The sequence below is a fragment of the Phaethon aethereus genome, assembly GCF_964289735.1.
Source record: "Phaethon aethereus genome assembly, chromosome: 7".
Taxonomy (NCBI): Eukaryota; Metazoa; Chordata; class Aves; order Phaethontiformes; family Phaethontidae; genus Phaethon; species Phaethon aethereus.
Window position 1 is genome coordinate 8,010,599 of NC_138583.1, and position 25,455 is coordinate 8,036,053.

The 25,455-nt window shown below is 44.4% G+C and overlaps 1 protein-coding gene across 3 annotated transcripts in view; it reads right to left on the bottom strand.

Moving 5' to 3' along the window:
• Positions 1-5,069: 5,069 nt before the first annotated feature.
• The window catches only part of ARID5B (AT-rich interaction domain 5B), a gene marked incomplete at its 5' end in the record, with an annotated part of 120,836 nt that continues 100,450 nt past the window's right edge, over positions 5,070-25,455 (bottom strand). For all 3 annotated transcript variants that reach the window (XM_082002376.1, XM_082002375.1, XM_082002374.1), the window contains 3 exons: positions 5,070-8,405; positions 12,297-12,495; positions 24,896-24,993. In XM_082002376.1, coding sequence (XP_081858502.1) covers positions 6,255-8,405; positions 12,297-12,495; positions 24,896-24,993 — 2,448 coding nt within the window. In that variant the 3' untranslated portion in view covers positions 5,070-6,254. The remainder of the gene's footprint in view (positions 8,406-12,296; positions 12,496-24,895; positions 24,994-25,455) is intronic.

The window sequence follows — 25,455 nt, forward strand, 5'->3', positions numbered from 1 at the left end:
GATAGCACCTCATTGGTGAGCCCACCCAAACTGGGGAAGGCAGAGATACAGGCTCCGGTTTTCTTGCTCTGGGAAGAGCTGACTGTGTCTGATATTCCTGGAAATCCTGTGGGCGAGTGCTGCGTTAAGAACAATTAAGGTGCCAGTTAGGATTACCGGTGACGTCTGTGATGAGCTGCTCCTCCCAGCAGCAGAAATTTTCCTAAAAAATGTTCCTGAAAACTCCTGCAAGGAGCAGAAACACCACTGGTGTGGCAGAGGAGAGGAAGGAACCCGTTCCCAACAGGCAGGCATTGTCATGGGAATAGGGTTGGCCACTGAGAGGCAAGATGCTGGCCAAGCATTTGCAACCAGCCACACACCCTGGGATCGATCCAGGGCAGAGGGAACCTGCCCTGGGACCTCTGTCTGCTTCCAGCTCCTGTGCCCTGCCTGCTGGTGACCCCTCAGTGCCACTCACAGGCCGGGCTTGTCTGGGTGCGAAAAGCTCCAGCGTGCTGCTCCTGGTGGTCTTCTTCCTGGCCGTGCACTGTGGCGTGGGTAGGGCATGCCAACCCCTCCCCGAGACAGCAGGAATACGCAGCGTTGGCTTACGTTAATCCACAAACTAGGAAGGGCTAAAAAAACCAAGGGAGCAAGCATGGTGCTGGAAACCAAGTTGTCCTGGCCACACTTTGCTACTGCAAAGGCCAGCATCCACACCTGTCCGTATTTCCCCCCACCTCCTTCAGGTGTTCACTGGTAGGCAGTATTTTCAATCCAAGAAGAATAAAATGGCTCAGCTCAGCAATGACTGAAGTGGATGGTGGAAGAGGTTTGCTAGATGGTTCCATTTTCTCCCATAGCTTCACAACTGGTGTGGGGATGGCACGTATCGTGTGATTATTTACTGTTTCTGCGAAGGATAAATGAGCATCAAAAGAAATTATCAGGCAGCAGGTTAAACCAGAGGAAGGTTTATTCTGTCTGCTCATACACGGTGCATACTGAAACCATGGAAGTCCTTGCACAGCCTGCTCTGAAGAGCAAATGATTGAACAAAGATTCAGACATCAAAGGAGAAGAGAGCTTGTCGAGGACAATTAAGCACAGCAGTGACCCTCTTGCTGGCCCGAGAAGCACCTCGCTGGGAGCCGTTCCGGAAAGCTACGCCATGGGTGCCTGTCCTGCCCTCACACCCACTCCCAGACGGTCTCTGCAGCAAAGGCAGTGCGAGGCTGCATGGAACCGCTCTGCACAGCTGGTGCGGGGACTGGGCACCCCGACTTCCCCCAGGCACACCCAGCCTGTGCATCAACACAGCCCCCACAGCGCTCAACGGCACTGCGCTGCTTCACGTGTGCTCAACGGCCACCTCTTCCCCCGAGCTGGTATTTCCCCTCATTTCCCAGCACAGACAAGAAATGCTTTTTTTTTTTTTTTGAGACTTTCCCTCAACCACAGCACATATCTGGAAGCCTCATCTAACGGTGACGTCAACCTGGTCTGTGCCCGCCCGGGTGCAGCATGGTTAGGGGAGCAGCTTCCCCGCTGCATGCTGTGCTCCCACACTTCCCCGCAGGCTGGGGGTTACGTTGCCAACAGCAGCGTGTACCGTAACTGCACCCCAGCTTTGGCCCGTGGCTTGTGCTGCCCTCAGAGACGCCGAGCGGGAAAGAGCTCCTCGGGTGCCGGTGAACACTAGTGCTGCAAACAGCCTTGGCTGTACGCAGCGCAGGGCGAACGCACGAAGCAGCAGCAGCTCCCGGGACCACCACGGGCTCACGGCTTCAGCTCCTGGGACCCGCAGGGATGGGGAAGGTTCACCCCGACACGCCTCCCACCCCCAGGACCACAGAGTTAAGCCACAGTGTGGGGTTACCGGGTGGCCCTAGCCACTAGGGCACGCCCACCCCGCTGCCGATATGTGCCGGGCAGGGGCAGCACACTGTCCTGACCTACGTGCAAGCAAATGATTTTCTCAGCCATGGAGACCAGGAGTGTAATGGCGCTCTGACAGCGCTCGCTGCGACAACGGCTTTTCAAAGGGCCACCAGGTTTAGGGAGGCTTTTTGGACCTGTCAAGAAACAGAGTACAAATTAATTTTACTTGGTGGTTGTTTACTGTCATCAGCAAAATTACTAGTTAGCATCCGACTCCAAAATCTTACTCATGGTCTGGGAAGAAGAGAGGGCAATTTTCAGATTCCAACTCAAGACTGCAGTGCTGGCAGAAAAAAATCCTGCTCTGACGTGCAAATGGGGCAAATTTGCTACTGGAGCCACTGGCTAAGCATGGATGTTATCCTCTCAAAAGCTATTCCTACAGTCAGCCTGACCACACTTTAATGTAAGCACACTGCAAAAATAGAGGGGCACTGACTGAAGATCTTGTCTCTTCCTCCTTTAGGAAATTGCAAACTTCCATTTCTTTAATCTAATCATTTGCAGGAGGAGGTATTTTCTCTAGGAAAGCCAATATAAGAGGGCTGAAAGGTCGGATGGGATAATATGTAATCCATTGCGATAAGGGCTGTTTACAGAATTATTAATCAAACACAAAAGGGAACAGATAGTAACATTTTTTATTAAATATTACAGTGGATCAAAAAGTACAAAATATCTTTTGCCTGCTATGTGATTGGGAAACTATTGGCACATAATACAGTATCAAAAGCATTAATAAGTACAATTTGGAAAACATACAAAAATTGAGTGTTTATAGTTGGCTCAGCTTTATTTCTGGTAGTGTTTAAACTAACGCAAAGGTTACTCAATAACCTTTTAAATGGGAAACTATATAATATTACTGGGCCATTTTTATATATACAAATCATCACCTTACAGAGCATATAGGCTACATAACTTGAATCACAAAAAGTATACAATATTTACAACAAAAGAAAGTTAAAAAAGTATAAACAGCTAGTAGATTATGCTGCCATTATTAGAACATATTTAAAACTGCGGGGCTGGGGGAAGAGGGGAGGAGGAGGAAGAGAACGAGCGAAAAATCAACCACGTGTACAGCGAACACCGCAGGAAGCGCTCACGGCAGCGCTGCCGATGCCGCCCGCCTCACATCAGCGCAGGAAGTCCCACTGCTCATTAAAATCACGACAATTACAAAACTGGACCAGACGCGACCTCACTGACCACCGCCAAGGAAGGGACCAGGCTGGGGAGCAGCAGAGGTGCCGGTGGAGGCAGGCACAGCCCTCGTGCCTCCTGCAGCAGCACCGGGGGCTGTCAAGCCGACTTCTCTGCCGCTGGGACAAACTACTTCCTAGGCACTGGCACGCCGGACAGACTTCCCGTGTCAGGCCAGCACGCAGCCAAGACAGACCTGCTGCAAAACGCCGGCGTGTTCCCGTCCACCCTTGCTTGGGGTACGGATTTTACTGGGAGTCAGACCCTACTTCCCACGTGTTTTGCGAAGTCCGGCTCAGCGTGCGGCCAGAAGCTACACGCGAGCTGTTTGCTGCCAGGCCTTTTCCTTTGAATCTCAGAACCTTTAGCATCCCTAATGAATCCTGGACATAGTGCGTTTGAATTGCAACATTTCTTGGAACTGGCTCCTGGTAAATAGATTTATGACTCTATTGCCAATTAGATTCCACAGTTTCCTTTACAAACCTACCAATAACAATGGTTTGATTGCACAAAGAAAGGCTTGTGCAATTTCATTCAATAATAAGGCCCCTTGAACTCAAACAATGCAAACAAAGCCCCATTTAAGACATTAAAAAAAAAAACCCACCAACTTTTCAGCCAATGAAGAATTCAATAGTCTTTTGAAAGATTTCCAAGATTTCTGGTAAGAGTTTTTAAACAAATAATGCACCGCTTCTGTTGGGGGTTTATGCTACCATTTCTTTTCCTTTGCCCTGACGTTTTGCCCAGTATGTTATGAGCTTCCCCAGCCAGCAGTGTCCAGTCGCCTCGCAGGGTAAGTGAGGACCCTTCCTCCCCTCTCCCTGTCCCCCAGCCCCGTGCTGACTCAGCACGGCTCCAAAAGGGCTACTGTCAAATTCCAATGGGACGTAACCAAAAGGGAAATTGGACGCTTCGTGTAAACCAATGCACAACTCCAGGACACACAACTTAACCAAAACAAGAAAGACAAGCATTTGCTTTGCCAAACACACAACAAGCTTCTGTTTGCATTTACTGTAGATTCCTATATTCTCTCCCTTTCCCCCCACCCTCTTCCCTCCCATCCCCAAACCCCTGATTCTCACGTGATTCAGATCTAGTGCAACTTTACTAGAGATGTCCTCTACACTGTGGCCTCTGCCCGGCTGAGCCTGTGGTTCTGTTTCCTGTATGGTTTGGGGAGCAGCAGGATGCTCTGCACTGGCACATCCATGTTCTAAGTTCTACTAGTCTGTTTATCGATCAATTAAATATAGTTTTACCACAGGAATATAAAGTATTTAATTGAAGAAGCTGGATCTTTAACAGTAGACGAGTATATTATTCTGGTTTCCACCTTTGGATATTAAGTAAGATACATTATATATTGTATTTGGCTTCATATCACGGGAAAATTTAATGACATGCCTAGCATGCAAAGTGTTTCTTAGTAGTTTCCATTTTTCTTTTTGTATCGATTACGCTGTCTTTGAACAGTAACTGAGATGGTTTGAATCACAACCAATTTTCACATTGTAAAAAGCCTCCAAGTCACACTTTGCTTTATCCATGCTTATGCTCAGCTGCATGGTGGTGATGCCCTGCAAAGGGAATACACATCCATAGGGAAGCTCTTTTGTTAGGAAAACCCAGCCCCTCCACGCCCAGCCTTTCCCCCTGCGAAAGGATGCCCAGGAAGAGGCTGAGATCCCTGTGAGCGTGCCAAAGGACCGTCCCAACCACTGCATGCAACCCCCTACCCATCCTACCGAGCCTGGCCGCTTGCGTGGCACAGGCCCCATAAACCTCTGATCCAACTCAACATTGGCACCTCTCCTAATTTCTTAAATTCTCTACATTCTCGCAAACCACAAATCCGTTTTCTGGACTCCTTTGCCATCCAGCAGTTTGTGCCAGGGAGTTTTGTTTTCTAGACCGTTTCTCTGGTAGGCAGGAGGGTTTCACAGCCTAGGTAGGGTAAAGTACAACGCTCGACAAATTCACGGACCACAATACGGGAAAGCAAAGCTCAGTGGGAGGCGAGAAGCGGCATAGGAGCCATTGCAACAACAGGAGGAGGGCAAGAGGTGCTCAGCACCTCGCAGGGGTGGACTGTGGGGAAAGGAACCTTGTTTGCAGCCTTGCACCATAACATCACCTACAGTATGTTTATAACCATTAAGATTAATCTGAACCAGTTGCTTCAGTTTGTAAACAGTAAATGTTACCACAAAAACGAAACAAAAACGCTGCTCATAAGTATAAAGAAACTGGAAAAATTACAAACACATTTAAAAAAAAATTAGGACAGCCACAGCCTTTAGAAAAAGTTGCAGATAAAATGATACTGTTTAATTTAAAAAAAAGAAACCCAAAACAAAAAAACAAACATAAAGAGCACAGAATATACTGGACAAACAAAACTATATAAATTATTGTGACCAAATGTGACACCGGTAGTTTACGAAGTGGATATGTACAGTCAAATTAAACAGTGTTTACCCTTCTGTTCTAATAGTGTTAAAATGAAAAACCTATTGCCGTTTTACTATACATTGCATTGATTGAATCTTTAAAAGTCAGGAAAAGTTACCCAAAAAAGCACATCCACTGATTGTACGGATTCTCGGCCCGCTTCTCCTTTCCAGGTTCATCTCGAGTCCTTGACTCACTTGCAACAACGCACAGCCTCTGGTCCTCAGCTCAGTGAAAGGCAAACGCAGCCCTCGCCTGGGATTTCAGTGAGCTCAGGACTGGGCCTGCATTTCCACGGCTCCCTTTGAACATTTGCTCTTACCATATACAAGTCCTTTCAGAAAACACATATGCAAAATCCAATGATTTTTTCTTTTTTTTTTTGTTTTTGGGGTTTTTTTTTGTTTTGTTTTTGTTTTTTGTGTGTGTGTTTGGTTTTCTTTTTTGCAGGGGCAGGGATAAAGGGCGAGGGGGCTGATGTGGGAGCCAGAATTAAAGAAGCAGTCCTGTCTCCATCAAACTCTGAAGCGCTCCTCTGGGTGGGGTAAGACTGCGTCCTGGTTGACAAAAATACAGATTGCTAAATCTGCGAGACATCATCACAGGGGGAGGAATGTCGCTAACTTAACTTTTCTCCTCAGACCTTTTTTTGTGAGCGAGGGAGTTTACAGTTTTGTGCTGGGATGTACAGAGGACAGCTGGGAAGGTGGGAATGTGGCTTGAGGGTTTATAGCAGCTAAAGGATAAATGCTGTTATGCAAAAGGTCACCGTAGGAACTTCCTACAGGTGTTGCTGCAGCTAAGTGTCTGTACAGTTGCTGAGAGTTTGCAGGGGACGTGAGGAATTGTCTCTGCACCATGAAGGAGTGAAGAGCCAAAGGCTGCATTAGTGGGGAGAGCACGGTCTGATTTTTCAAGTACTGCAGGGGATGAGAATACCCGGGCGGGAGGCGATTGTTCAGCCCTGTGCACAGGCTTCCGGGATACAAGCCTGGGAAGATGGGGGCTGAAAGGGGAAATTTGTGGCTTTCCAGCATGCTGCCAGAATGGAGGCCATGCACCGGCTTGCTGCCTTCCCCCTCTGGGTCGGGAACCTTGTCTTTCACCGGGGTCTCCTTTGGTAAGTGCAGAGGAGAGACAGCTCGAATTTTTTTTTCCGAAATGACTTTGTCCAAATCCTCCAGGCTCCGTTTCAAAGGCCGGGCAGCCCCCACGTTTTGAGGGCTCATTCTGCGGCTGATGATAGGATGCACCATCCCTTCCATCTTCCTCAGATTCTCCAGTCTCTGGGCCTGCTGCTTCCCAGACCTGTGGAGCAACTCGCTGTGTTTTTTCGGGGCTGTCATGGCCATGGGGGACACACGGCAAGCTTTGGGGTTACAGTCTAGGCTCACCGCCTGGCTGCTTGCAGCCTGGAATGGGGAGATACCTTTGCCTTCTTGCTGGGCCATGGCTGCATGAGGGAGGCCGGAGCCCGGAGCCTTTGCAGTCTGTTTGTGTATGCTCTTTGGAAGACTCAAGTCTGTTGGCTGATCATCTGAAGAGGCCTCCACTGCTGCCTTTTTTTCTTGCTGATGCAAAGATGGGCGATAATTTAAATTTAGTTTTTCTTGGTGTTTGTGTTGAGCAAAAGTAGAAATATTTTCAGACTCTCTGAACATGTCCCGGGGGAGGTACTTTGATGTCTGCTCATTATTAAGGTGGTGTTCTGTGTGCCTATAAAGGCTGTGCAGATGAGGTGATGAATAAAAATCTGCCAAGAAAGTGGGCACATGGGAGTGCTGCAGTGCCCTTTTCTCACTCATTTTATCTTTGCAGTCCTGGATATCCGTCTTCGGTACATACGACTCGGCAAGAGAACTGAGGTGATGTTTTGAAAAATCACAGCGCTGAGGATCCGGTTTACTTAGTATGTCATGTTTAAAAACATCATTAATTGATTTCCTTTCTTCCTTGGTTTTAAAACTCTGTACATGCTGTATGACTGAGGGCCTATTAATTGCTACAGGATCAGAATTAGGGGCATGGGGACCTTGTGATATGCTTGAGGACAGCTCATCTCTGCTGTTCAGTTTCTTTTTGCTGATCAAAGGTGGAGGGGAACCATAAGGATAGCTGCACGACATGGCTGCTCCACTGACCTGCGACAGCAGCTTCTTCTTTGCCAGGGGTGACATGATGCCTGGATTACCCTTTGAGTAGAGCAGCGGTGTGTAACCAAAAGTGGAATCATCATTCATGGACCCGGGCAGCTCCTTTTCCTTGAACATGTCAAAGTTCTGGACCACCAGTACTTTGGGTGTTTGTTTTAGTGCGTTGTGGATATCTTCGTTTCCCAGCTGGTCCACTTTCACCGTGCAGTTTGCGATGTAATCGGCCATCTCTGGCAATTTGTCATCTTCTGTGTCACTCTGAGTGGGCAGCTGGACTGGGAAAGCCGTGAAGGGCATTTCTGGAGGTTCGCTTTCTAAGCTGTCAGTAAAACCTTTGTGTAGTCTTTGTTCAGGTTTTGTGTCTTCCAGGGCATCGGCTGGAGCATGTAATCGTTTTGTGATGGGGGCATCCAGCACACTGTCTTCTTCTGGGGGCACGGATATACCTGAGAAAGAGGACGAGTGCTGAACCTCCTCCTTGGTTTTCTCACTGTTCGTGCTGTTTTCTGTCAGGTCTGTCTTTTCCAGAGGCAGCGGCCGAGCTGCCTCTGGTAAAAGAGATGGAGGGCCTTTCACGGGTTGTTTCATCTCTCCTGCTGTAGGATGTTCAGGGAAGTTTTTCTGGTCTGCTGATTCTTGATCCTTCTCTTGTTCTGATGAAACCTAATAAAATGATTTAACAGACTGTAATAAGAATGCGGTGTGTTTTGGCAGACTGTTCATAAGATCATACACACTATACCATTGGCTACCCTTAGAGAAGTACTTGTCAATCACCTTGATGGAACATGAAGGCTCTAACGCCAGGTACTGGACTCAAACAAAGAAACATACCTCCTGGAAATATTAAGAAATACACCATGCCTGTCAGGGTCACAATAAGGTATCTGAAAACAGCAGATGTTTGTAACCTGACGAGAGGCTCCGGTGGCTTGACCAGATAGCTAAATGCTGAGGTTATACTCTTTTAAAATTAATTAGGCAAATGCAGGAGAGTGGATTTCATAACACAAATTATAAGGCTAGAGAAATTTTGCTCGCTAGCCAACTTCACCTATGAAAATGACACAATGATTCCCATGTTTTTTTTTACATAAAGTCTCTCCAGCATAGCTATCTTAAAATTCTGTGATCACAGAGGAGATCATTCACACCCAGTTCTGCATTAAAGTGTGAAAATGATAGAAATGGCATACTAGGAATCCCTACTGTAGGCAGCAAATCACTGCCACAGCTAACTGGGACACACATTTTTTTAATAACGGATTAAAATGAAGTTGTCAACATTCAGTAAGTGTGTGTGCCTGCTATTACAAACATGGCTTTTATATGTTATCGTCAATGGGCCCACAGCTCTTTCTGCTCCCCCATTAATAAAGCTTGTGTGCACAATTCACGCTATTCATCCCATTATGTAGCTGGCTGAACTGTGACCCACAGAGGTCACCAGAGCGTCCCATCTGCGATCCAGCTGACTGACAGCCCTTTTCAAAACTGCTGTCACTCTCCTCTGACATGTTGTGGTATAAGACAGTCATAAAACAGTGGCATTGTGTGAGCCCTTTATTATTATTGTTTTCGTTCTTTCTTCATTGTAAAGATAAGATGCCTCGAGAAAGTTATTACCTAAATGCTGCTTTATGGTCTGTCATAGGAGTGGGGGATTGGAGAAGGTCCTAATGAATCTAACCCTCTCAGAGATTTATTTCTTCACAGCTGCTTTTAAATATTCCTGTCTGGTTGGTTGGCCTATTAGTTACAGTGTCTGTTAGTCATCCTAACTTCTTTTTAAACTCATAGCTGCCTTTTGCAGCCAAATACCATCATTAGGTCCTTTACAAAGTACCATCGCTAGTCTCTTGAGCTTATAAAATTACAGGAAAATACCAGACAGATGAGCAAAGCAAGGAGGATAAAAAAAGAGAGAAATCATATTTAATAACTGTACATTCTGCTCTTTGTTTTTGTTAAGCAACATTTTGATTGAAGTTTCAGCTATTGTGAGGAAATGTGCAGTCTAAGGCTAATAGCATTTTGTCTGGTATCTCATTACATTGACAGTGTCATTGTGATGGCAGGAAAACAGTGAAGAGCACAAAAGCAAATCCAAACCTAATAAATTAAAGTTATATTCTCTCCCTGCACACTTCTCATGGTGTATGAGTTGAACATGCAAATGAGAGGACCGCGCATTTGTAACTTGATTATGCTTTTACAGCTCACAGCTACAGCCAGCTCCTAAGCCACAGGCAGAAATGCTTTAAGTGGTGGCTTGGTTGGGGCCGTGCCTACACATCTACACATGCAGCTATAGAGGCTTCCTGGGAGCAACACACTACCACTGCTGTGCCTGGATGAGGACTGCACCCAAATGTGGAGCCTGGCATGGGGCTCCACTGCTGGGAGATGGCTGGGGTGAGAGGGACATGCAACCTTCTGCAGGGCTCCAGCAGACTTGGGTTTTGCTGCACCCAAAGGAGCTGGACGTCTGCTTTCTGCTGGTCCCCATAAGGGCCATGTCCTGGGCACAGTGCCCACCCTGCAGGCCCCTTTGTTGCTCAGGCTTCAAGTGACCACCTACCCGTACAGTGACCTGCATGAAGGCTGAGGTCCTTAATCTCCCACCCTAATTAACCAGGGGCAGGACACATCTTCCATCCCAGTCAGGGAGGAGACATTAATTCTGTTATAAAAGGTACCATTTTACAATAGGAAACTGCCATAATTGTACATTTTTATTGTCTCATCTACGCTCCCTACATTTCCGATAAGCGCAGCTTAAGAACTCTTCCTGCAAACCACACAAAAATAGCTGCAGTTTAAGCAGCAGGAAGTTTGAGATAGGGAACAACAAAAGCAAGGAAATTCAAAGTTAAGGTTGATGCTCTGTTGCTGACTTGTTATGTTGTGCTTAGCGGTGGTGGTACATATAGTGTGTGAAGTCTCTTACTGATCCAAGACCCCTCAATAAATAATCAGGGACTAAGGAGTGACAGGGGAAGGGAGCACAAGCCTTCATTTTGCATCTCCTTGCTTTGCGCAATTCGTGTTGCAGCCTTCCAGTGGCTGAAGCAGGTTTGCGTGCACTCTCCTCTCTATGTATTTTTCATCAGAAGTGGAGGCGTTTTCCCCCAACAGGATTCCTTGCTTTAAAATTACAGTGCAAGAGAAAACAAAAAATCATCCCCTCTCTGTGGGGTGCTCTTACATTAGATATTAAAGGTACTGTTCATTGAAGGCAATTTAAAATACAAATTCTGGTTTGGACAGGAGTTGCAATTGCCCTTGTAGGCACAACTTAAAGAGGTAGTTAGACACGGAAATCAAAATTTGTTGTTCTCGAAACTGGGTACACAAACTCTCAGAGGCATCCCTGTTTACTGGTCCTACATTAAACAACGAGGAGGAGGATTGTTGGTAGCTGACTCAATACTAATTTCCAAACTAGTTTTGAAACAGGCCTTATGTACCTGCCAGACGGCAGTGAAGTCAAGGGAGCAGCCGTCGTCTGCTGGGCACATCATGTGTTTCAACATTCTTTAAATACTTACTTTCACTGCAACGCCTTGAAGGCTGCTGTGATCTGGCAGACCAAGACAGGAAAAGCAAGGTCTGGTGTAGGGGTTGTGCGTGAGGAGCTTCACCACCGCATTCACACAGGGCACAAGCAGGGCACAGGAGAGAGTGGGCAGGACGTGCAAAAGAAAGTGCTTAAGTAACACTGGAGCAAAAACCTCATTGATTTTATATCACTTAACAACACCTGAAACTTACTCTTATTTGCAGACAAATATGAATTCTACTGATCTATCTTACCCCGGGCTGTGAACATAAAATCCGTTCCACGACGGCTGTCCTATGACTGTGGGTAATGAAGCTCTACATGGAAACCAGGGCCTGTCCATGTGAAGCAGGTGACAGAACAGGAACCTATCTTAGCCGAGAACCATCTATGCCACGTCAGAGGGAAGCTGGTCTCAGATAAGGCTTGGAGGGTGTTTCCCTCAAAATCTGACCTTTTAATCCAAAGAGAAATTTAGTATAACACAATAAAAATCCTGGGGAGTGATCTGTTTTTTTGACACGGCATGCATACGTCTGTGAGCATGGAAGGGCTGATCCAGAGGTTACCATTATAAAAATCAGCTGTGTCCAACAGTTACCACAGTATTATCAACAGTATTAGAGGCTCCCGCACCCTATACTTAGATTAGGAAATAACTGTGGTAGTTGTGTGGTTTCCTTTTGGCAGCTGCTGATCTTTTAGTGGTGACCACTGTATAATACAATGAGCAGAAATATTACTTGTTACATCCAGCATTTGGTCTTCTGCCATCACTGCTATGCAATATGGAGCTAACTGGTTGCTGTTTGTAGCCCAGCAAAATCCCAACACAGACAGTACCACAACAACTGAATTTCCATGGCCAAGCAAACTCAAAGGCCAACTGGTTTGAATTCTCCAGTTTAAATTATGTATTTTATCATCGGATTTCACATGATTAAAGCTGTACATTTTTAATTGAAAAGTTGAAAAGCAGGAAAGCAACCAACCTCAGATGCATCCTGGGGTTTCTGTGCATTATCTTTTTCCTTCTTGCTCTTTTGGTTTTCATTTTTGATGCGTTTTGTTCCAGACACTTTTGTTTTCACTTCACCCTCCTGGGAACTGTTATCCTGTTTTCGAGGTTTCACTGGAGGCAGTGGCTTATCTTCCTCTCCTTTAATAAATCTTTCATACGGCAGGATTAATCTAGGGGATTAAGGAACAAATAATTGATCAGGTTTTGCCATTCTAGCAAAGAACAAAATGTATCTACTATGAGCAGTTTACTTTTTCTTCCATGCCATAAAAGCAACAGTGTAAACTCTACATCTACAAATCCAAGTATGATAAATCAATTTATTTGGCATGATTATCATGTAGCGTAAATTCAGTGGAGTTGGAATTGATGTGGATCAGTTGTCAGTAACGCTGCAGTGGTTTATGTGGCTACACCAATTTGTACCAGATGAGGATATGAGCCACTACGTTTTAGACTGATTTAAAAAAAAAATCCACCATTTATTTTTATTTTCCCTCCCTACCCTTAAAAGCATGCAGCAAACCCCAGGAAAACACCTACAAAGCCACAGCCAACTTGATAACAGCTACACAATTTCCAGGCTGGTGGTTCCCCTGCGTGCAAGGGCAAGTGCCAGGACCTCGGCAGAAGACGAGAGAGTAGAGCTGCAGGAAACCTACAGCAGTGGGCAGAGCACCCCGCATGCTCCATCGGCACCAGCCCACCCTTGCAATGCACCCATGCTCCCTGCCTTCACCAGCAAGTCTTTTTTAAGGAAGAAGGAGAGAGGAAAAGAGTTAAAAGCAAAGGAATTTTTCACTGTGGAACTGTCCTCCATAAAGTGCACGAAATCGCTTTAAAAAAGCAAGGAAGAAACACAAACAAAAAATATCCTCCCCCGAAAGCATCAAACACACTCAGTTTTAATCTATCTGTTTTCCCTTTGCAGTTCCTGATCTGAAAGGAAAAATAACTGATGTAATTAAAAGGGATGGATTGCATTACAATCTCAGTTTCAACTTCAGTGATTAAAGTTTTTATAATGCATTTCGTATGATTAATGACTCACTGTGGGATTAATACAAGATTCAGACTTTAAAAATATGAACTTTAATACAGCAAACATTATTTGTTTTAAAAAAAAAAGTTGACGCTATGAAGAAAATGTACTTTGCTTATAAACAACATAAATCTGTTCAAATACCAGGAATCCTTAATTATCTTTAATCTAAGACTCCAAGGCAGAAACCTCTTTGGTTCAGATATTCGTTTGTTATCCTAGAATCAGTTTCTAAGCATGCAGTTTTGATTTACATACATAGATGTTCAAACACAGTTTGGGCTTAAGAGTGCAGAAATTAGATTGCTCGTGATCATAATATTTTATATTTTAATAAAATACAACATAAATTATGTTAAAATATAAACCTAATTTATGCTATATTAGAAACAAAATTCATTAACTGAGCATGCTCTGACATGGTATGTGCAAAGAGGCGTGAATAATACTTTCTAGCCCTGAATTTGGCAGGGTTCCAGTAACGAAGCTAAGCAGAGCCCACAGGGAATATTCATCTTCAGATCCCATTACAAACTGAGTTTAAACATGTTACAGCTGCTAAAACTGGAAACTGCTCCCTCTATGCAAACTTAGCAAAATAATACATAGTTGCCAAATACCTGCTTCCCACTGTAATATTACAGTTAATGTTTATATAATAAAAAGCATAACTAAGCAGAATCAGAAAAAAGTAATCTTGTTCATACTTGAGGCTGCTGCATTTTCACAAAGCGCAAATATTGGTGAAAACACCAAATTCCTCCCCGCGCTGCACAAAGCGCTTTGGACTTCACTAGAGGCAAGGTTGGGTTTCACACAGGGCAACGTCGAGGCCACTCTGCCATGTGTTAAATATTTAAAATCGCTTTTAATAAAAACACATTTTATTACAATAATTGTTAGCACTGCGAGGGGAGTGTTTGACTTTGTTTTGTTTCCATGGGAACGCGTCGCCCATTACAAATCTACGTATTCCACCCGTAAAGGTTTCAGCCGCTGTCCCGCACCCCACGGGAGATGGCGACGCTCCCGGCCCACGAGCGGGCCTTTCCGTGAACGATGCCGTGTGATTAACCCCATGGCTACGGCCAGGACGGGAGCAAGGCCCGGGCTGATGCAATTAATCACCGCTCGCGTGCTCTCCACCGAGCCTTGTACGGTAACGTGGGACGCAAACTCCTCCTCCTCCTGCTGCACCTCACCAGAACTCATTAGCTTTGGCGCTAATTAGTAACCATGGCTTAAATTTCCTTTTCTGATCTTAAGGGTTCATGTGGGAGTACAAGGTTTTCATTTTAGTTATTTTTCACTGAGCTCAGCAGTTGGCAGGCCGACAGCAGTAAAAATACATTTCACATAGCCGGTCAAAGGCCCGGAGCCAGCGGCAGGAAATCTGGAATTAAACGTTTCGTGTATCGGGGAGGCGGCATGACTAAGGTAAAACTGAATCAAAACACAAGGATGGCTTGTTCGAGGATTTTCCCCTCCTCATTTGAAACGAAGGCTGGCAAGGCTGCTGTTCCCTGCCACCGCCGAGATGGGGTTTGGGGGCCGTGGGGGGCAGCCGGGCAGGAACACGGGGCTGCGAGACCCCGGGGAGCCGCACCGAGTCGAGCAACGCCAACAATTGCCGCTTCACGTAGAGATTTCCGTTGGTTGCAATTTTCACTGAGTGTTTTTTCAGTTATCCTGTCATGGTACAACACAATTACCCACAGGATATGATCTTATCATTTGATTATTAGAAGTTTTTATAGCGCAGGAGTAATAAAGCTAGTACAGCTCTCGGAACATGTAAGCAGCCGGCTCACATGCCATGAAAGCAGCCGGCTTAGCCAATTTAAGGTCAATATTGCCCAACACAGGAAGAATGCGATCTGCTGTTAGCCAAATAGTTTAGCAGAATGTGACATGTCTGAAACCAACACAAGATTTTTTTTTTTTTTTGGTCAAATATTTGCAGCACAGGTAAGATTTAATCAATCTTTGTGCAAGGAGAGGTAAAGACAGCATCCGAAAAAATGGAGCCTGATACCTCGAATGTATCGCACTTTGGAAACAACAACCGCGTTTTCAGTCGCTTTGAACTGTGGCTGTATTTCGCAGCAGGGGGAAGTATCAAAGTATTCATAAAAAAGGAAAAGAGGGGGAATATTTTGTGGTCTAAAGAATATTTACTTGTAAAGCCTATGAGGAGACCAAATAAAAGGGTCTTTATCATGATCAAGATTCCAATATTAAGATTAATAAAATGTATTATTTATAAGTCAATTAACATAAATAGAATATGTAAGCACTAGTGTATTAAAAAATCTTTCCACAGGCAGCAGATTTTTAGCAGCATGAGGGTTTTTTTTTTCTTTCCTGGAATAATACAAGAATAACATTTTCCAGCCAAGAGCAGAAACAGTAGGGGAGTCTTTGCTATCACAGGGCTTCTTATTAAATTCAGTCACTGTGAAAAGCCAGCCCTTTTTTTTTTTTAAATAAAGACAACTTAAAATCAATACAAGTTAGATTAACAAATCAGTACTATACTAACCCTGATTTATTACAATCGGCAATATTAAGTTTAATCACGTATAAAATGCTACTCAAAAAAAGATTTTGCTTTACTAAGTCCTGAATTAAATAATGGTGCAGAGTGTACTGAGTTTTTAGATCTGCATCATCTGATATTATGAAAAATTCAATGTACTTCTCTGCAGCAGATGTCAGAGGTCAGCAAATCTATTACAGTAATGTAAGTAATCTGGCTTTCTGCCAACCTTTTTTTAAAGAACACTGAAGCAGATAATTTTATATTTACAAATTCTAAAATCCTCCAGGGACTGAATCCCTTTCCCAACAAAAAGCAGAAACTTCACATTAGAGAAATGTATTTCACAGTATATCAAACATGTCTTCATCATTAGCATTTCATAAAAAGAAAAAAAAGCCCTTAATCTTTATTAGTCAACATTTTTTCCCAGCTACAGCATGAGCAATACAAGATCTCATCTAAGCCAGTAACCACTACATTTCATGTATTGATTATGCAGAATGAATGACTTTTTTGGCCCGACTCTGCTTCACAGGACACATGAGAGCACATCTATTTATAGACATGATAAAAAAAGTAGTTACAATAATGCAAAGGATCTGACCAGCCCAGAAAGAGGAAGGAAATTAAATGTTAAGGCTGCCAGTTTCCTCTTTAATTCTCCCCACTGCGTATGGATATGACGAGTTCTCGGGCTGGGGAGGAACCATATGCCCAGGACACGCAGGGTGAAGGAGGGAAGGAGGCAGTTCAGCACAACCTTTACAATATTTTTTATATCGGTTGTTTCAGTGTTTATTTTTGTTTTCTTTCTGGCAGAAGAAAATATTCCAGCATGTCTCCCATTGACATCATCCTGCTTTCTCAAGGGCTCCAAGCCCAATGCAAAACAGCGCGCAATGGAGCCTCTCATCCACAAGAATAATCTTGGGAGGACTTAAAATACTGAAGCCCATTCCTTGGGAGATGCTGCCCCATTCCCATCTTTGGCCAGAAGGTTAAAGAGGTTGATTGCAACGGCAATGGAAAAAGATTTAAATCCACTCCACCAAATGAATACAGCAACTGGTTAACCTGTGGAACTCACGGCCAATGGATATCTTCGGGCCAAGGGATTAGTGAGATTACGCAAGGATTAGATGCTAATGTAAATCATGAGAACATTAAGCTCTTAGAGTTTCAAAAACACTGAAAAGGGATAGGCAATAAATCTCTTTACTGGTAGGAGTTTGGAAAACACTTCCCTCCTGGGTGCATTATGCCACAGTGGCTCTTGCTCCTTCCTCTGAAGGCACTGCCAGAGCTGGGGGATGAGACAGCCGGCCTGCCTGGTTCAACAGGGCAACCATCTGGTTCAATAGGTCCTCACAGCAGCTGGGCAGAGCTGCCCACATCCCCTCCAGCCAGAGGGTCTGAGCGCAGGACCGGGATGAGTGGCCGCTGAGCTGGGGCGGCTCGGGGTGGCTCCAGCGACAGCCCCTGCAGTGCAGAGGCCCCTATTGATAACCCCAGTGAGAGAAACGCGATTCTTATTCCCTAGAAACTCAGTGGGAAAACATTCCGTTGTTTTAAGGGACCTGCAGGAATGCCCGAGCTCTGATCCCAAGAGAAGTCTTGTCTTTTTTACCCTGACGCTCTTCAAAAGGGATAAATCTTGGAGTAATGCCGTCAGTGTAAGCATGGGAAACAAGCCACCATCAGCAGCAATCAGCTGGTGGTGATGGCCAGGAGCAGGAGGCAGCTCTCCTGGCCACCAGTAAAAAATTCCCAGCAGAGAAGAAGGAAGAGGAATAACCCAGACTCTAAGATTTCATCCTGTTTGCCAAAATGGGAATATAAAATATGTTGAAGAAATCAGGAAACGTGTTCCTCAAGCCTGATTTCCCTGGACCGCATTGTACAATCCAGGAGTTACGAAAGCAAGCCTCGTGCGCTTTTGTGAAGAACACAATAGCAATAGGATTATTTGCATTTGTCTGAAGTACAAAACTGGCACGTATTTTATCAGCAAAGACAAAATATATTTGAGTTCAATTTTCTTCCCAAAGAACTTTCCTTCCTTAAAGAAATGGCTTTCATCCTTTCATCAACAACTTTCCTCACAGCCCACTGGGAATGCTGGTGGGTAATGAGAATGGCTCACTGTTGAAAGGTGGGAACTGCGCTCCTGTAAGAGAATTCAAAGACACTTTGTTTTAAGTAAACTGGAAATTAGTGACATTGCAAACACAGCTGTTGATTTAGCTGCACAGCCAGGCGAGGGAAGCTCAGGCACTCTCAATCCTATGGCTCAGCAGGGGGAGATGAACAACCCCGGTCTTTTGCCTTCGGTGCAGATTTACTGCATGGGAAAGATTCAAAGGAAGGGTCACGGGGACAGAGCAGCTTCCTCAGGTCACTCTACCAAAATTGCTGCAAGCCTCTGTTTTGGCCACAGCCACCATTTCTGCATCTGAAGGCAGACATGCATTTTGCTCGGTAGGCCCGTAGAGTCCCTGCAATGCTTGGTCCCTATGCTCAGGAAAAGCTTAAAGACACCATTTTGCATTGCCTTGTGGGGTGCAGGTCTCCTGGAGGGACTCCAAAATCCTGCCAACCCTCTCTGGGAGCTCTGAGTCCCATCTCCATCACACAAAGTTGAATAAAGTAGGGGCAACCACTGCCATATTAGCGAAGTCCTACAATAAAGTACAAGGTGGAGATTCCCAGTGGACCTGGGGAATTTGAGGGGAAAGATCTTACTCTCCATCCCTTGTGCTGCTCCTGAAAAGGAGAGTGGCACATCACCCATCACGCAGCACCTTCCTGGGGCAACTCAGCTCCCAGCAAGGAGAAGGGGCTTGTCCCCTTGTGGAGAGTCTGTCCCTACTCCTGGATGTTATCAAATGAGGTTACCATGCGAGACACACTTTGCCTGACGTTGGCCAGCCACAAGCACCCAGCTCAGCTGCGAGGGGTGCCTGGACCCTAACTGCACTGGGCACTCTGCACAGCTGCAGCGCCCAGTAAGTGTCGACGCACATGTGTGCAGCGGGCACGTTTGGGGAAGTTCCCTCTGCCGGGGTGACAACTCACCCGGGAGCACTGTGTAGGACACGGCATCCCCCAATTCTACTGGGACAAACTCCCAGGCAGAAAGAAGTATGTGACTGGGAAAAAATTCCCTGCAAGGAGAGAGATCATCTGTTTCCAGGCACTGGAAAGCAGTGCCCAACTGTCCGGTATTGTTGCACCCAAGGACTCCCACAGACTCCAGTGCTGGCCAATAAGTCTCCGAGGATGTAAACCCAGTCCTGAAGAAGTTTTGAAAAAACTTTGTGTTCTCAGATGTTTTGAATGGACAGCTAAGGATCTGTTTTAATGGTAAACAATTACATTCCTCTGTCATCTGATACTTTTTAAATTTTGGGGAGGGGGGAAGCTTTCTGAATTTTCAATAGTTCCTTTGTTAAAGCATCTGTTACTCACATAATTGAAAAGATGTTTGTTCAGTGGTATGCTTGAGAGTACAGTTATTTAATCTTAATGATAAAGCCCTGAGGGCAGAAAATCATAAGTACAAACCTCTTGTTATTTATCAAAAAGAAAAAAAAAACAAACCAAAAATTCAGGAAAAGAAAGAGAGGATTGAGACACCTCATCTATCTTCAGGCTTAAATTTGTCCTTGATGGAAAACTATTGAGACAATTTGCAACTTGTGAAGTTTTGTGGGAGTCTGGGACTAGCTGAAGCACGAGAGGGGCAGGAAAGTGGGGTGAAGACAAAAATAAAACAACCAAGTTAGTACGACAAGAAAAAATTGCTGCTTGGCAAGTTTTTTTGGGTCAAACAAAGAGCTAGCTGTAGTTTACAGCATGACATAACACTTGATTAATTTTTGCCTGAGGATATTTTCACACTTAACAGTGTAAATCAAAACCTTCTATTAATTACAATGTGTATTAAAAGATAACCATAAGCATTCTCATGTAGATGCTATACCAGCCTCCTATTTTTTGTTCCCTCTAAAAGATTGGCTGCTATTTCCTACAAAACTCCACTGAAACACTTACATATTAGCAAAGTTATCCAAATGCTTTTACAAAACCAAACAGCATTTGCATGGAACGCAGGGCTCTCTTGCATATTGAATTACTGCACAATATCCTTAGGGTAGAGAGACTTTACGGCTGTTAAAGGGAAACCATGTAAGGGACTTATTTTGACCCGCCTTGTGTTTCTGATAATATGGAATATTTATGTGAGTGATTTAGACAGAAAAATGGCAGAACAGGCTCTGAACCATACAAAACACTGTATCTCCTGGCGTTTAGTCCCCTGGGAAGGGACAGATGTGCAGGGTCCTCTGTAGGTGCCCAGGGGCCACACTCACAGCCAGAATAAAACCCTCCGTGGGTCTGTGTCCAAAGCATGGGCACAGTCACTCTGCTGGATTGTGAAGAACCACTCTCCGCTGCAGGGACCCATCTCACCTATCTGCTCCTCATCAAGTCCCAGGTGGTTGTGGCTCTGCAGAACACTTTGCCAATCACCTGCCTGAATTTGATGAAAGCATGAAGCCTAATAAATCCCCCTCCAACAGGGTTTGACCACGACAGCCTGGTTTTCAAATTGCTAGTGACTCGTGAGGGTCAGCATACAAGCTACACTGCTGAAGAGTGAGGCACAGCTCTGGGGTCCACCCCTGCTGGAGACTCTAAGGGAATCAAGCTCCCGGCAGCACCCAAGGAGGTCAGGAGGCCACTGCTCTATGGGACTATCCAGTTGCCTGCCACGACACCTTCAAACACCAACACGTCTCTCTACCAAAGCAGCCGGGGAGTGTTATCGCATGCTGTTGCTCACCACAATTCCCCAGCCCATGCGTGTTTGTGCGCAGCTCGTGCACAAGGCTTGCCTTGGAGGAAACCAAGATGAATCACAGCCAGACTTGGAGGCAGAAAAAGGCCCCAACAGGCAATTGCTGTTCTTTTTGTTTTGTTCAATGCATTTTATTGGGAACTCTTTATACCCTGCAAAATAGCAGGTTGGGGTTTTTGGTTTGGGGATTTTTTTTTTTTTGGAGGGAGTCATGGTGGTGTAATATTTATGAAAAATCCCTAACAACAACGTCACCAGCACTGCAGAAGCACAGCCTATCGTTCACACCAGAAAATTAAAAGCTTGCCGATCGTGTGTTTTGCGTAAAAGTGAAAGAAACCTCAAACCCTGCATGTGAAAACCACATTATGCATTATTAGGGGAAGGCAGCATGGAGCAGAGTCCTTTGCAGAAAAGTAGCCGTTTCTGAGGGTTTCTTGATAAGAGAGAGAGATGTAGGGTACTGACAAGGGCTGTTAAGTTTCACAGGAAAGGCTCAGGCTGAATCAGCTAATACTAACCACACGCTTCTCTAGCTTTCTGTGATCATGGAAGGTAAATGCATTAGAGGAGCACAAACAAATACAGTAACGACCAAAACAACAACTCATAAGCCCTGTACGGTCCGAGTCGTGTACAGAGCAACAGCCCCACGATGGCAAAACACTGATGCTTTTTATATTGGTAATCATCTGTAACATGAGCAATTAAGTACAGTACTAATGGACTATAGCCAAGAGCCTGGTACTAATATTAAAAACTGACAGAGATGAATAGGTTTGGAAGGAAAACTAGGCTGACAAAGACATTTTTATGAAGTGCTTGGGCCTATTTGGAATAACCCAATCAGAGGCAGGTTCAGACCAGCCATGCCTACAGTGACAATAACGCATTCATTGGCATTATACGGTGCCTGCTATGCTTTAAATAAAAACACCCATTGCTTCTACTCAGCAACCTGCACTTTCATTATTATACTCATTAATAAAACAAAAGTTGTCTAACTAATATACAAATAACACTTAGTGAAACACTGGCAGCCTTGCCTTGTTTTAAAATGAAACCAGTTACTGGAAACACAAACCGTACTACATGAAAAATGAATCAGTTGATAATGCACACAAAATCTTTCTTTCCCTTTTACCAGGGAAACAAAGCAAACACTGCAGGGACCAAAGCATTCTGCCTACCTATAGCACAGCAGCAGCAACCACCACAACCCCTGCTCCAAACAGAGGTGTGTGGAGAGGGGAGCAAAGCATTCCCTACAGTCTTAAAACTGGCTTTGTTTCAGCTTTTGCCATCCTTGGTACCACGGGTCTGCAAGATGCTGGCTTTTTAGAGGTTATAAGCACCTTTTCATTCATGGGATTTGCTAGACAGAGAGGCAATTCTGCCCTCTCCATTTCTTGGGTGTTTTGTTTGGTTGCGGGTTTTTTTTCCTTTCCCTTTTTCTTTTTCTTTTTTTTCCTTTTTGCCCTTTGAAGGAGTGTGCAAAACTCCACCTTACAGAGGGGCACTTAGAGGGCAGGAAGGTGGGATGCAGTAACTGAATGGGACATAGGTGCCATTCCACACCTCAGCATCCTAAGGATGTCACTGAAAGGTCGCTGCCACCTAAGCAGCCTTGATATGTTAAAGCCAGTGCAAACAGCTAATAGCTCCTCTGTCATCTTGGAAGAAAGCTAGTTAACACAACATGGAGGCCCTTGAGATCTAGTTGTAGAGATGAGTGGCAAGGCTAAGTCAAACAGCAGCAGGATCAGTGAAGTCAGGGAACTGCCTATTCTGCCTCCAGTAAGCAGGGAAAGGCCAGTGGGATTCAGAAAGGAAAAATCATGAGGTTTATTCAGCATTTACTTCTCAGCTTAATTCAATTTCCAGCTTAGCTTTACAGCTCACCTTCAAGTTAGAAAATGTATGTGTGTCCTGAATCCTGAATGTATATTCCTGCACTGTAGTTCTAGTTTTAGATTAAATGTCATCTGAGCACTTTGGCTATAAATGAGCATTACATTTACAGGTGCTGTAGTTAAAATTACCAGCTGAAACAAACCATGACAATTTCATTTACTTTCTTCCAAGTCTGAGGCTTAATACAGCTTTCCTGTGGTGGAAAAAAGGTGTCTAGCACTAGAAATCCAGAGACTGGACTAGGCACTGACGGTTTTTGTATATGTGTTTTGGTTTTTCAGACAAGATTTGGTAAAGATATTTTAGGTAAGCTCAGGGCTAACCTAAAAATCGTACAAGACTTTTTCTCCAAATGCCATCTTTTGACATCCTGCCAGAGACCTGGAAAATAGGTTCTGCCTTGTATCAGACCTAACCTACAATTACACAATGGACTTTGGCATCCAAGAACTCAGATTTGAGCTCTTCGGTGTGCTAAGACCCCTCTTAACCATAAACTACAAGACTCCTCCTTCCTCAGACTCGCTCAAGGCAAGGAGAACTGCTTTGGCTCATCTGGAAAGACTTTTGAATCTTGAAGGCATCATAAGTCTGCTCAGGTTTTCGCAATGACTTTGTGGCACTTTGCAGCATACCCCTGAGTAACTGCTGAGTAAGTCACAAGGATGAGTCTATGCATCAAAGAGGAGTGCAGTTCAAGAGTTTTGCACGTAAAAAAATAAACCACTAGCATAAAAACAGAAGAGAGAGACAGGGGTTCATGGAGTATTTGTGAATGGCTCATTTATTTTTCCACAACTACAAGAGATGCACTCTCTCAGTGACTCTAGGATTTCAACACAGAGCCCAGCAACGCTTGCTCTCTGTGCGACCTAAACCCGCAGAGACCTAACTCTCATGCGTGCCTGGGTCTCCTCTGTCAAATAAACAACATCCTACAAAGCACATCTGGCGAGGAAAGACTCAGACTGCCAGCCTGAAACCCATCAGCTGGCTTGGGTGCAAGAGGAAGCCCTGTGCCTCTTGGGGCTGTAATGATGGAGGGGAAGAGCCGAATACCCGCAATCTGATGAGTCAATGAAAACAATCTATGACATTTGTCCACAATGCAAAAGGCAGGGAAAAGCCCCATCTGACATGCACAGCAACTCACTCAATTTGCGCTGCTGCTTGGCTCGATCTCCAAAAAGCTTCTAATTCTAACTTTTATAGTGGCATTCCATGCAACTTCTTTGTGCACCCAAGTCCTTATGTTGGAGGTGTCCTCTGTAAATGAGGGTGATCAACCTCCCCCTCCATGAGGAGGGCAGAGTCTCGTAAGGCACTAAAAGAGGGTGAAAAACTGCCCACTGAGCACAGCTCTGCTGTGCCGCCTTGTGCACAGGCAAGTACAATCCCTTTCTGACCCCAGCAAAGTAACTTGTTTATGCCCAGGAAAAAGAGGTTGGACTTTCCTTATCTGAGCCTGAAATTGCAGAGCTTTTATTAACATTTGCTTGTCTAAGGAAAAAAAAAAAAAAAAAAGAAAGGGAAAAAAGGAAAAAAAAAGGAGAGTTGCTTCTAAAAACCATACCAAACCAAAACAGCATTCCAGCTCCAGTATTTTATTCAATGCGTGCTGGCTTCACAAGCCCTGGAAGTTATTATCTACATGGGAAGAATAAGAAATCAACAGTTCTGACCAGCAACAATGGCTGCAGAGAAAGAGTGTTTGGCAGCAGCTCGCAGGCAGGGAGGAGGGAAGGAATGCAATGAAGAAGAGGAATGCAACGCTCTGCATGACCTACAACATTAACAGCACCCGGCATTGTGGGCCACCCCATTATTTGATCACAACCACAATTTGCTTAATTGGTATTCCTAAAAAACGACAGAAGACAAGTGTTTGCATCAATTAGCTGTCATTTCTTATTTTTCCTTGAGTATGTTTTGCTCAATTTTTCAGCTTCTTTAACTGGAAAGCTGTTGTAAAAATTAAGATATGTACCAACGAAAAATAAGATCCTTGTTTTATTTATTTAGTCACTGGAGACACACACTCTGGTTTAAATTACAATGGATTATCTGACTAACTGTTGGGGGAATATTTACTGTATCTTTAAGAAGCCTCTCTCTCTCTCTCTCTCTCTCTAATTCTTTATAAAATGCTTTGAAGGCTCTCCAAATTAATTTTTTCATTATTAAATAAGCATTTCAGATTTGTTATCTTACCTTTCATAATGTCTGCGAGTACATGTAGCAGCACTTGTGCTTCCAGGGTTACCACCTAATTCATCATAAATATGTTTCCATTGTCGACGGGCTGTTATCTGTAAAAATGGCAATGGAAAATTTAATCTTGCATCTTTACAGATTCTACAGCGTTTGAGTTCACAACAACAAATGCATGTGTGACACTTTCAGAACAGCATGTACTACAAGCACTATAAAAGCCCCTACAGAATACATAGAGGGCACAGAGCTTTGGGTGTCTTTTTTTTTTTTTGGTAAGTTAACACTATGTCTATTTTCTTTCTCTCTAAAGTGGAGTGATTTGACTGATTCATTATCAAGTCACAAGCAATACAGCCTCACAAAAGAGAATCTCAATCAATATAGGGTCATTAACCATCAGAAGTTATGCAGACAAATCCCACGGTGAATTATGAAAATGTAGCTCAAACCATACTCAGCACAAATAATGATTACATTGTTATTTTAACTGAATTAGAGAAAATAAATCTGCTGCAAAACCCAAATCCACCACAGAATTCTGTAAATCCACAAAAGCA